Source organism: Oryza brachyantha, chromosome 1 (assembly GCF_000231095.2).
Source record: "Oryza brachyantha chromosome 1, ObraRS2, whole genome shotgun sequence".
NCBI lineage: Eukaryota > Viridiplantae > Streptophyta > Magnoliopsida > Poales > Poaceae > Oryza > Oryza brachyantha.
Window position 1 is genome coordinate 14318205 of NC_023163.2, and position 12389 is coordinate 14330593.

General features: G+C 45.1%; 1 protein-coding gene across 1 annotated transcript; it reads left to right on the forward strand.

The window, feature by feature from the left end:
* The first annotated feature begins 8761 nt into the window (after window positions 1-8761).
* LOC102711032 (3-ketoacyl-CoA synthase 6-like) lies at window positions 8762-10520 on the forward strand. The gene has a single exon (XM_015833388.2). It carries the CDS (start codon window positions 8792-8794, stop codon window positions 10223-10225), a length of 1434 nt encoding a protein of 477 aa, XP_015688874.2. The 5' UTR covers window positions 8762-8791; the 3' UTR covers window positions 10226-10520.
* Window positions 10521-12389: the final 1869 nt, after the last annotated feature.

The window sequence follows — 12389 nt, forward strand, 5'->3', positions numbered from 1 at the left end:
ACATTCTTACGAAGGCGCTCGGAACCAAAGAACATCCTGGCCGAACACAGGGAATCGGTGTCGACGTGCCCTAGAAACATGGCCTGCCATAGTACAGCTCCCAGTACAGGAAACGGAAAGTCTCCAATGAGGAGAGGGAAGCTCATTTAAAGGCTGAGCTTAAGGTGGAGGTCATTCAAGAGCCATAGGCAACCATGGACGCCAAGGTGAAAGAAAGGGTTAACAAAGTCTTGGCCGACATGAACATACCCCGAGGCACACCACAAGTTGTTCATCAACCTCCTCGGGCACATCATGACGCGGGCCCTATCCCTGGTAGGAGCAGTTGTGCATCCATAGAGGTGACGGCCCCTAGTCTCCCTGTCGCACCACCACTAGCTGTAGTGGACAATATAGAGGTAATTGAAGTTATCCGATCCAAATGTACTCTAACACCTTTGCACGTTCAAATATTAATTCATAACTTTACAAATACAGAACGTAGCGCAATGTGCCCTATTGGTGAGGGTCCACCCAACTTTCTCTTAGGAAGTCGCCGAGGGCATGGCTTTCAAACCATCGGTGACAGAAAAGGTCCATGGCGCAGCGCTGCTATCTGGGTACACCAAGGTGTCCATCGATTCAGTAAAAGATAACTGGTCGACCTATCCACTACATGTGCCCCCTAATGATGAAATCATGAGTTTGGGTGATGCATGCAAGACATTCATACAGTGGCCTAAGGAAGACATAGTTATCAAGATGATTCCTTGTCCAAGTCGACCGACGGAGCTCACACCTCCCAAGTCTCCCAAGTCAAAGCTTTCTATCGAGGCTCCGCGTGGACCGGCAATGTCGTTACCACATTCACCGGATGCACCTGATATGGATTTGAGAGATATTACTAAAAACATAGCTCCGATCGAGACCACAAGAAAGGCCGATAGCTCCCCAGCAGTTACCAAGGGACCATAGAAACATGACCGCAGGGGCGCTAAAGGCAAGAGGAAGGTCGAGGAATCGGCGCCGGCACCCAAAAGGGGGAAGGCTGCAACTTCAGCAGGGGACACCAAATCGAGGAACGTCGAGAAGGCGCCGGCCCAATTTGAATTGGGCAAGCCATTGGTGGGCGACCATCTGTTAGTCATGATGGGCATTGCTTGCAGAGAGCTACATAAACAATACATGGAGCTGAGCAATGCCAAGTGGAAAATGAGTGACTCATCAATAGTAGGACATCACGACCACCAGCCTTTCCTGTCAGCGCCCGCCTATATAACTATTGGCTTTGATGACCTCTTCGACCTGTTCAGGATCCGGAAGTTGGACACAGGTCTTCTAAAATACTACTCCTTGTAAGTGCAAAACTTACTCCTTCCGATATTACTGAAGTATGTCCTACTTAAATTAGTGCTAATACGTACATGATTTAAGGTTGTGTTGGATCGAGAGTCATCGCCTTGGTAACCAGGTTGGGTTCCTTGATCCATCGATGATCAACGAGGTTAATTTACGGCACAGCTTCAACGACGTAGTTGAATATGTCAACTGATGTTTATGGGCCCACCAAGACAAGGAGTACATCATGTGCGCACACAACCAACAGTAAGAACCCAATACCCTTCGTGTATATCAATTCTGAAGTTACAGTTCTTAGTACTAACGCTAGCTAACCACCCTGCAGGCAAGATCGGGTTCTCCTAGTCATCATACCTAAATGGAGTAGGGTCGCCTATCTTAACTCCAATAAGGCCAAAGAGTATGATTTCACTGAAATCATCAAGGCCTTAAATTTGGTTTGGGGCCCATATGTGGCAAACGGTGGTAGGCACAAGGACGACAAGAACGAACTTTATCATGACACCAAGTTCGCATGCGCACAACAGATCAGAGATCAATGTGGGTTCCATGTGTGCTACAACATGTCAACACTTCTAAGAGCGGTGAAAGATTTTGACCCTGAGGTTGTTGCTAATGGCAAAGCTCATTTCGACATCAACTTTATTCTTCTAACCATTTTAACCCATGATTTATTTAACAGAAAGATAAAGCTAGCACGAAGATTGTACCCATCAACCCTCCTGCTATCAGAGGAGAATTGTGTGCCTTCATTCTTGCCAAAATAATGAACAAGAAAGGATGTTTCCCGCCACTTAGACATTTGAAGTAGTCTAATATATTGTGATGTACAAATTAACCATTAACTTGTGATGTACATATGAGCACAATACAGCTTGTCCTTGTTTTTATGTTTCTGTGCTATGGAATGCTATGTAATTTACTCATTTGTACAATATTACGGCAGTTTGCTAATTTTTTGTCAGTTTTAATCAATCACTAATTATGTTGGACTATTCAAATGGTTTCTCAATTTTAAATACGACAGCCATACATGGAGGTTCACAACGGCGACATGATATTTGCAAGGTATGAATTTGTGGCTTTCATGCATTTGCTGGGTAAAATGCTACCAATTTCAATCGTATATGTTGGGCAATATGTTGATATGGATGAGTGATTTGTACCGCCGTATGTGAAGTTGTGCAATATGTCAAGTTGGAGAGAATATGTGAATTTGGGCAATATGTGACTTAATTACCTGTGATTTTTACTGCCATGTGTATCTGTGTATTTTTAGAGGGCATGGCTAGCGAGTCCTGAGGCTAGCCAATTTTTAGTATTTTTTTTCTAAATTTAACTAATCACTAACGGGTCGGTATTAAAATCCGTCATAGCTAGTTACTACTCTAGCATGTTCTCACTCAAGGACCGTCACAGGTGTGTTACCTCTGACGGGCCCGTCACTGGTGACCATGTCCAGTGTAGTGAACAACAATAGATGAAACTATGCATTGAGAGAGCGATGTTTTATCCTAATTTCATACTTTTTAGATAACATGTCACTCTAGATAATCGTGTCTATAAAACTTGCATTAAGGATGGCCTTATAAAGGGCATACACTGCCATCTTTTCATAATCCCATATTTTCTCAATTAAAACATTTATACGACCAATACCTTTAGGTATCACCTCACCCTCTTCTTATACCTATAAACTCCATCGCAAACTTCTAGTCCTACTCTAGTAGGACTCAATCCTCGGTTTTCAAATATATTATAAATTTCTAAGTAATTTCTCTTTTTTTCCAAAATACCTAGACATAAATTCTTGTTTCGTCTCGGAATTCCCAATAGTTCGAGTTCCATAGCAGGTAACGTATTCTGTTTACTGTAGCTCTGTCAATTAATTCATCTACGTTCTTTTTTTTCTTCATCGATTCTGACAGAATTTCTCCATGTTTTTTTGCTCTTACACAAAACATCTTATGCTAGAACTCAGCTCCTTCCGATCCTGTCGTTGATCAATGTTGACTCTAAGGATCCTAACTCTAGTCCGACCTTATCACATGGCATTGCGATAGTGCCAGACCTTGGCTTCTCCCTACTCCTAGTCTCGGTCTTCGCCATTGGTGAGGTTAACCTCAAGTTTCATGTACACAAATAGACAAACCAACCATTCTGCGCATAGATATCACAACAAGATTTATATTAGTCACACAAATGCATAGCAAAATCCATAAATATTCCCAAAGCAATTCACCAAATTAATCATTTGCAAACTAATTGTTCTTAAAATATCTTAATCATGGCAATGACCTTACAAATTTTTAGGTATATGTGTCAGAATTAATATATGTAAATATTGTGGTTTGAAATACAAAATTAATATTAGTATATCACAAAAATGTGTCTATTTAGTTAAATTTTGAAACAATGTTATTATAAACATTAATAATTAAATAAGTATATTTGAACCGTGTTGATATGCTAACCGATAAGGCATGTGCAAACACAATTAATGCTTCGGTCCATGGAGTTGCATTGTACGATTGCTCACCCCTTGGCATCGACTCTCATCAGATTTTATGGCATAACAGTACCTACCCATTGAAGTCCCTAAGTTGTCGCCTAGAGGAAGTGAATAAGTGTTCTGAAAATTTTCTTTAGAGCAGTAGCGGTTAAAACTCGGACTATCCGGTTATTGGGTCGGACCGTCCGGTTGGCCCTCTCGGGTGAACCCAAGAGAACTGTCCGGACCATTTGGTCATGAACACATGACTGTCTGGCCTTGAAAAGGATAGATTCTGTGAATCCTTTTTTAGGTGAGCTTCCTAGGAACGTGTAGTGAAGATTTGCATAAGAGGGAAAGACAGAATCAAAACTAACAGTGATAAAGCAAGAATGACAAGAAGAGACACGGCGAGTTTTTCCCAAGTTCATATTTGACAATCCTACACTCCGTTGAGGTGCTCCTGAGAGTCAGATCCCTCTCGATCTTATTCCTCACTTACCTCTCTACCACGAAGTCAACACGAGTCTCCAAATTGACACCCCTAAGTTGATTGATTATTAACCGACCACCAAGATCAAGGCTAAGCAATCAAAGCAATTCTAGGTTGGGATTTGCACTACTCTATGACTTCCTCAAATAGAGCTCGAGTTTTCCACTAACTCAAATTACCTCTTTTCCTTCCGGAGGCAAGGTGAAGCCTTCACAAACTTACCAAGTCAATCCACTACGAATTGCATGCTACCGAGTGACGCCTAACTGTCTAGGAGAAGAATCTCAAAGCTAAATAAGCTCTGAGCATCATCCCGTATGTATCCATGAACTCCCAAAGATCACTCAAGTACTCCTCAACTAAAAGTTCAAACCTAAACTCTACATCCTCCCAAGAATCGCTCTAGATGATCATGGAACTAGTTAGAAAGAGTAAATAGGTCCTAGCGCAACCCTAGATGCATGAGTTCTAGTTTAAAGTGAGTGGCCAACCAACAACTAGGGAGGTAGGTGGCTTTATATAGATGTTATCATACATCATGTAGCCGTTGAAAATAGTCCTGAGCCAGACTGTTTGGCCAGTCGGCAAAACCGTCCGGTCAACACTTAGGATCTACCCGAAGGGGGGTCGGCCGGACTGTTTGACCAAAACTCTCTGAAAACCAAACACTATGGACATCTTCTCTAATCTTGCAACCCCTCTTTATACTACGGTGTTCCTATGACTCAAATGCAAAAATAAAAAGTCCTCATTCTCAACCGATTTGAGTCCTTAAGCCTCTTAAGCATTTGTTCTTGGAAGCCACCTTAAGCTTCAAGCATATTTCTCTGCATCAAAACTCATTACCACACGAGATCTTTAATAGCTAGCATTGTCATTGATCATCCAAAGCCCAATTAGGAGCTAGATGCACTTTCACCCATGGCACATGCCCAGAGGCTAGTGGTAGGGAGAGAGGAAAACTAACTATAAAAACTTTGGATCCATGGTGAGAGACAGTACAAAGGAGAGACATCGAGAGGTTGAGAGCTTTCGATAATCTCGCTTTATCAACATAACTAACAAGATTGAGGCTCTAGAGCCCTAAAACATAACTAACAACATAACTATGTCTCCCAACTGCTACTCTTCTAGATCTAGTAGAAAGAGGCATGGAGTGGCCAGATTGGTAGCAGGGGCACACTACTACATAAAACCTAATAGGTGTCGATTCATAGGTGTCAGTTTATCTTAAACTAGTACATATTGTTGTTGCTCTTGTGCACGGGGAGAGAAAAATATAAAACCAACACCTCTGAATGCTTGTGGGTACTGGTTTTAGAGAAAAATGGCACATATAATGTTAGTGTTGATTGACCGACACCTTAATATATTATATGTGCTAGGTTTTGTAAATAATCGTACCATAAAAAACAGAGTTGTCCTAAACCAAGTTGGTTGGCTTTTTCAACCCATCATCCCTCTCTGCTAGTCCACCTCATTCCTCTCCCCACTCACCTCACTTCTCTATAGCCACCCCCTCATCATCTCCATTGCTGCTTTGCCTCCTCTTCTCTGTCAAAGCTAGTCCCTCTTTTCCTTACCACTAGCACAACGGGAGCTCCCCCTCCTTTGCTGGTGGCCAGAGTGTGAGGCAACCACATAGTCACTCCCTTCCCTTCCTGACTTGGGGACCATAAAATATGGCCATATGGAGCTTGGCCAAGGTCTAATCTACCTAGTGCGACCCCCTTGACAGTGTGTCTCATGAGCCCTTCATCTATTGCTATCAGCACCGAAGAGGGGAGGGAGGGGGGAGCGAGGAAGCAATGGAATGTTAGACAATAGTTGTGCCTCCACCTGCTTCTCCTCCCAGTCAATGCCAATTACTTCCCCACCAGATCCGGAGCCACTAGGAGCAGCGGGAAGGCTGAGGATGGTGGCACCAACACCTATCCACCACATCTAGATCCGATGTTATCGCTCAAGGCTAGTTTCACTTGTCCTCTTCCTCCTCTCCCACTTGACCCCTTGTCTTCCTTAGCGCAGTGGTTGTACATGGGCCTCTAGTGTCATCCATCGGTGATTATGCGCATATTTCTAGTGTCACGCATGTAATGTGATGAATGTTGTAAAGATGGATTTTGTTATGCATTGACTCTGTCTATTGACAATTATGTGATTCTATCACTCTTTTATTGGATCAATCTGCCTTGATGAATAAGCTTGGCTTGATCAATCAAGCCAGTTAATTTTTCCTTTTTTTTTCTTTTAGAAAACCACACATGTGTTGGTTGTATAACCTGCACTGATGACCTAGGGTCATTAGTGCCAAATACTAGGTGTCGGCTTCAAGTCTAGCACCTATGTTATGTTGGCAATTGTCACATATTAGAGTTTGTGTACTAGTGGTGGGTAGGCAGCCGTAGTGGTCAAGGTGGTTGATCTAGTGGGTAGTGTCAATGGGTCAATATGGAGGATTAACCTACTGAAGTTGAATGTGTTGACGGATCAAACTGATGATGTTGAAGGGGGGTTGAGCAATTGGATTAAATAAGGTTTTTCCGCTACACTTGTTATCATGGGCTTAAGGCAATCCTCAAGGTGGTGTTCTAGGAGTTGAGGTAGAAACTTCGACGATAGTGTGCCTAGGAAGGAGGAGTGGTGGAAAGAAGGGGAGAAGAGCATCAATAGCTAGCTATAGTTAATTGAAGGGTGAAGACATTAACGTGGTGGTTGTAGTTGTGCACACGAAACATTAGGAAATGAGGTAATTCAGATGACAGAGTAGAGATTCGATAATTAAAAAATGGATAGCTAAATTTATTTCTAGATATAGTTGATGTTGCTATTATTATATGAGATATTTTATATAAAGAAGACTTACGAGTTTGAATTGTGAGAACTCTACCGGGTTTATCTATAGCACTACACGTATTGGTGGTTGTACTAATAGTACCAAGAGTATAAGATAGCCATTCCAAATAGGAAATTTTATTTTATGGTTTTCAATAATGTCATATCATCTAAATAGGTGAAGGGATGGAGCAGCCAATGCTTATGAAAAGAGAAACTGAGCCAGAGAGGGTTGAAGGGATGGAGCAACCGACGCTTATGAAAAGAGAAATTGAGGAAGAGAGGGGTGTCCTCAGTTCATGGAAAATAAACTGTTATATATGTCCTTAGTCTTCTGCAACCGCTCCTTAGGAGTTATTACGCATAAGGAGGTGACATCCATATAACATCAGGTACTTTAAAGTTGTTATAGATGACTGTAAGTTTCCCTCCCACCTCGGTCGCCTCCCCCCCCCCCCCCCGCCCCCCACGGACCGAAGGAAGCTCCGCCTCTCGCTTGGTTCCCTCCCACCGCGCGCTCGTCTCGTCTCGTCTTAGCGAAGTTCATCTGAGCCCCTTTCTCCTCCGACTCCAGTGGCTTCAGTCGCCGGTGGCGGGAGGGACGGTCCAGGCAGTCGGGTATATCCTATAGTAGGGTCAATTCTTTTGCTTTGTTTGTATCTTTCTATCTCTGTGCATCTCAAGAGGTGGAAAACCATGGTTGTTGATCTCCCGTGGTGACAGCTATGAGTTTTCCGATGGCGTCTTCAACTGGATGTGCTGTAGGTTTGCATTTCGGTGGGTTGTGCGGGCCTTCACCTTCATCTCCGGCAATCCATCCACAAGAACGTCAACCTTCTTCGTCAACACAGACGGATCTTCAGGGAGTGACTGGATTTTCTTGTTGCAGTCAATAAAGCCTCAACCTCCATTGAAGGCCCCTTTTGGGTTTGCTTCTTGGCGTTCATCTACAGCTACTTGTGGTCTTCAAATCACCGTTGTCGTCACCATAGGTGTCTTCATCCAAGCAGAGAAGCAACGAAGGGCCTGATTGTTTTTTTTTTTTTTGATCTCCTAAAATCCTTTGTTACAGAAGTTCTAAGCTTATGTTAATTTGGCCGTCTTTGAGGGTCCTCTTTGCAAAACTATTGGTACATGCAGTTCAATCTTCGGTATTGATTACTACTCATGACATGTGTACTCTTTTCTACTAAATAAAGTGCATGAGTTAAAAAAAATGTTGTTATAGATAAGTATACTAATAAAACTTATTTCTTCTCTCTTCATTTATATAATATCACCACATTATAACCTACTATCGAGACAACTAGTATAACAACAACATGAGAAGAAGAAGAAGAAACTAGCGCGAGCAAGCGGCACGATAGTTAATGGTGCCCGGTCGATCTGCTGCTGCTAATTCACACCTGAGAGCGCCGGATCAAAGCGAGCCCCCTCTTTGTGCAACGCATTTATGCAATTCGGTGGCACAGTTGCCGCGCTGCCTCCCCCCTCCCCCTCCCGCTTCTACCCTCGCCACCTCCCCCAAAATCCCCAGACTGCCCCTCGCCTCTCTTTAAAACCCGCGCGCCCCCCGCCGGCGATGGCGCCAACACCACTGCCGCTGGAGATCAATCCATCGATCGGCGGACGCGATGACGGTGCTCAAGGCCGTGTACCGCGCGGTGGTGAACAACTTCCTCGTCCTCGCCGCGGCGGCCGCGGCGGTCGTGCTGCTCCGGTGGCACGGGGAGGTGGCGGCGCGCGTCCGCGACGTGGCGCCCCTGCACGCGGCCATGGCGGCGGTGGTGGCGGCGGGCGTGGCGAGGCTGGTGCGGGCGCGGCGGGGGCGGGAGGTGTACCTGGTGGAGTACGGGTGCTTCCGGCCCAGGCCCTGCTACCGCGCGCCGTTCGCGACGTGCCTTGAGCACGCGCACCTGATGCCGTACCTGGTGGACGAGGAGAGCGTGGCGTTCGCCATCCGGCTGCTGGAGCGGTCGGGGCTCGGCGACGAGACCTGCGTGCCCGACGCGTACCACTACATGCCGCCCGACCGGAGCCTCAGGGCGTCGCGCGACGAGACGGAGCTGGTCATCTTCTCCGCCGTCGACGACGCGTTCGCCAGGTCGGCCCTGGGGCCCGACGACATCGACGTGCTCATCGTCAACTGCAGCATCTTCACGCCCACGCCGGTGTTCGCCGACATGGTCGTCAACAGGTACAAGCTCCGCGCCGAGGTGCAGAACGTGAACCTGTCGGGGATGGGGTGCAGCGCGGGGCTGGTCTCCGTCGGCCTCGCCAAGAACCTCCTGCAGGTGGCGCCACCGGGCACCAACGTGCTCATCGTCTCCACCGAGATCCTCTCGTCGCAGTACTACGTCGGCACCGAGCGCGCCATGCTGCTGCCCAACTGCCTCTTCCGCATGGGCGCCGCCGCCATGATCCTCTCCAACTCGCCCGAGCACGCGCGGTACCGCCTCGGCCGCGTCGTGCGCACCGTCACCGCCGCGCGGGACACCGACTACCGGTGCGTGTTCCAGGAGGAGGACGACAAGGGCAACACCGGCATCCGCCTCTCCAAGGACCTCGCCGCCACCGCCGGCCACGCGCTCAAGAGCAACATCGCCGCCTTCGGCCCGCTCGTCCTGCCGGCCTCCGAGCAGCTCCTCGTGGCCGCCTCCTTCCTCAAGCGCAAGCTCCTCAGCGGCCGCGCCAAGGTCCGCCTCTACCGCCCGGACTTCCGCACGGCCTTCGAGCACTTCTGCATCCACGCCGGCGGCCGCGGCGTCATCGACGAGGTCCAGCACGGCCTTGGCCTCTCCGACGACGACGTCGAGGCGTCCCGCATGACGCTGCATCGCTTCGGCAACACCTCCAGCAGCTCGGTGCTCTACGAGCTCGCCTACCTGGAGGCCAAGGGGAGGATGAAGAAGGGGGACAGGGTGTGGATGATCTCCTTCGGCGCCGGCTTCGACTGCAACAGCGTCGCCTGGGAGTGCGTCAAGCCACCGGCCGACGCCGATGGGCCATGGCTCGACTGCATCCACCGCTACCCCGTCGACCTCCCCGAAGTAGCCAAAGACGTCTAAATACATCAAAAGAATTTCGCCACGACGTCCATCAAACCCTTAATTATTTTTTGCATGCATGCAACTGCCAGGTCACCACGTACATATATATGTGTATATGTACTATGATGATTAATTCGTCCTAGTATATATGACATACATATATATACTCGGTATTGTTACATTACATGATGGGATCGATCGATATGTATGATATTTGGCATGTACACGGCCGGGATATGATATGATACTTTCTTCAACATAGAACGAAATAATAACGAAATGAAGTGGATATGATATATGTATAGGCAAGCAATTTAGTAACACCCTTTGATTATGTTTTGATTATATTGTATTCTTGTTCGTCGTAACACCGCCAATTATATATCAAGTGTTTTGTTAGGTTTGGAAACAAACATTGTGTTTTGAGGTTTTTTTAACATCCTTTAAAAAGTTCTTTGAGATACTCTATTTTTCAGTGCAAAAATTTACCTTGAGATACCAAGATTTTGTATTAGAATTTTTCGAACCTACTTTTTAAAGAACGGTAAAGAAAACCCTTGTGTTTTAGTTGTGTGTATTGTGTGCCCTACGGCAAAGGTATAAGTTTAACTGAGTCGTTGCAGGTAATTAATGTTAGGGTTTGCTGCCAAAACTTGATGGCAACAAATTAATAAAAGTATTTTAGCATGGTATGGGAGCAACTGGACTTTTGATCGATGGTATGGGATTGTCCGTCCAGATATTAGTTAGACGCTTTTTCGACGATAGAATGAATTCAATTTATGGGGACCACTAGATCTAGATCCAAGAGTAATCCTCTCTCCACGCCTACGCTTGATTACTCTGTTAATTGCATGGAAACCGTAGCTCGTGCCACAGTGCCTTCACCTACATGAGTATCCCATGCTATATCTGCTCACAGCCGCAGCAACGGACTAATTAAGGCTTCCTTCTTTTCTTACTCCATCATGCATGCATTGATATATCTAAACATAGATAAAAAGTCTTACGATACATGTCGCATGCACATTGCTAAAGTAGCTAAACAGCGATTTTTTTTAGAAAAATACTTTCTTTCCAAATAGAAGTTATTTAAAAATAAAAACAATCAACTTTAAATTATGGAGATTAATACTTGATTAATCATATAATAATATCCTACTAATCAATCAGCCAACATTTGAAGGGCCTAATTCAGCAGTTCCGAAAAGATCTGCAGATTAACCATTTAATTGATAAGTTAGTGGGTCAACATATTTACCCCTAGCTACAAGTTAATGACCCCATCCATCTTAATCATCACAAAATTCTGTCACCCATTTTTGCAAGTTATTTAATCAAAGCTTTACTTCTTTTTAGTAATAATTTTGGTAGATTTGTTTTTTGCACACATTACTTATGATGAAAAGATAACTCAGAAATGGAAGTGATGCATGAACAGTAAATGATCCAAAAATCAAATCGTAAAGTACAAAAATAATTCCGTTTTTATCATAATAAAATAAAATGGACTTTTTTTTTCCATGAAAACAGACTGGATCCATATCTATGGAGACATGAAGGTACAGTCCTTCAATTCATTGGATGAGGACTTTTAGGGCTGTTCTCGTGGGCAGCTAGCGCACCAGACAGAACGACGACGCTGGATATATATACAGACACTGCTGCCTTAACTCTGGACTTCAAATTAATTAACTGCTACCTGTGCCTGATGCCCTTGAATTAATTTAAAATCGTTATTTACCACATGATTTTAATTAGAGACCAAATATACTTTTTGATCATTATATTATAAATATATAATGAGGAGCATGCAGAAGATGTACGTACATATACCCAGCTCGCTCGACAATGACCACATGACCTTTCAAAGCCGGGCATGCATGCATGTGCATGACATGTTAAGCTTAGACTTGAATTTGTGGGCTTGGAACCATAGCCTAGCTAGCTAGTCTTCATTGCACAGAAATGAACCACGGGCTAATTCGATCCAACCACAACTTGCTAGCTCACTCACCCCCTCTGCCACCTAAAAAAATGAACATTGAAGTCTCTCCTAGCCACTGATCTCGTGCGTCCAGTTCCCATCCCACCCCATCCCGCGATCTTAGCCACCTCCAAAACCTTTACTTCTAAACCACATGAAAAGTTATATCAGCATCTCATATTATAATTACGATCT

What these genes read in the sequence shown, in the direction of transcription:
- LOC102711032 (XM_015833388.2), top strand. Translation starts at nt 8,792, where the DNA reads ATGACGGTGCTCAAGGCCGTGTACCGCGCGGTGGTGAACAACTTCCTC.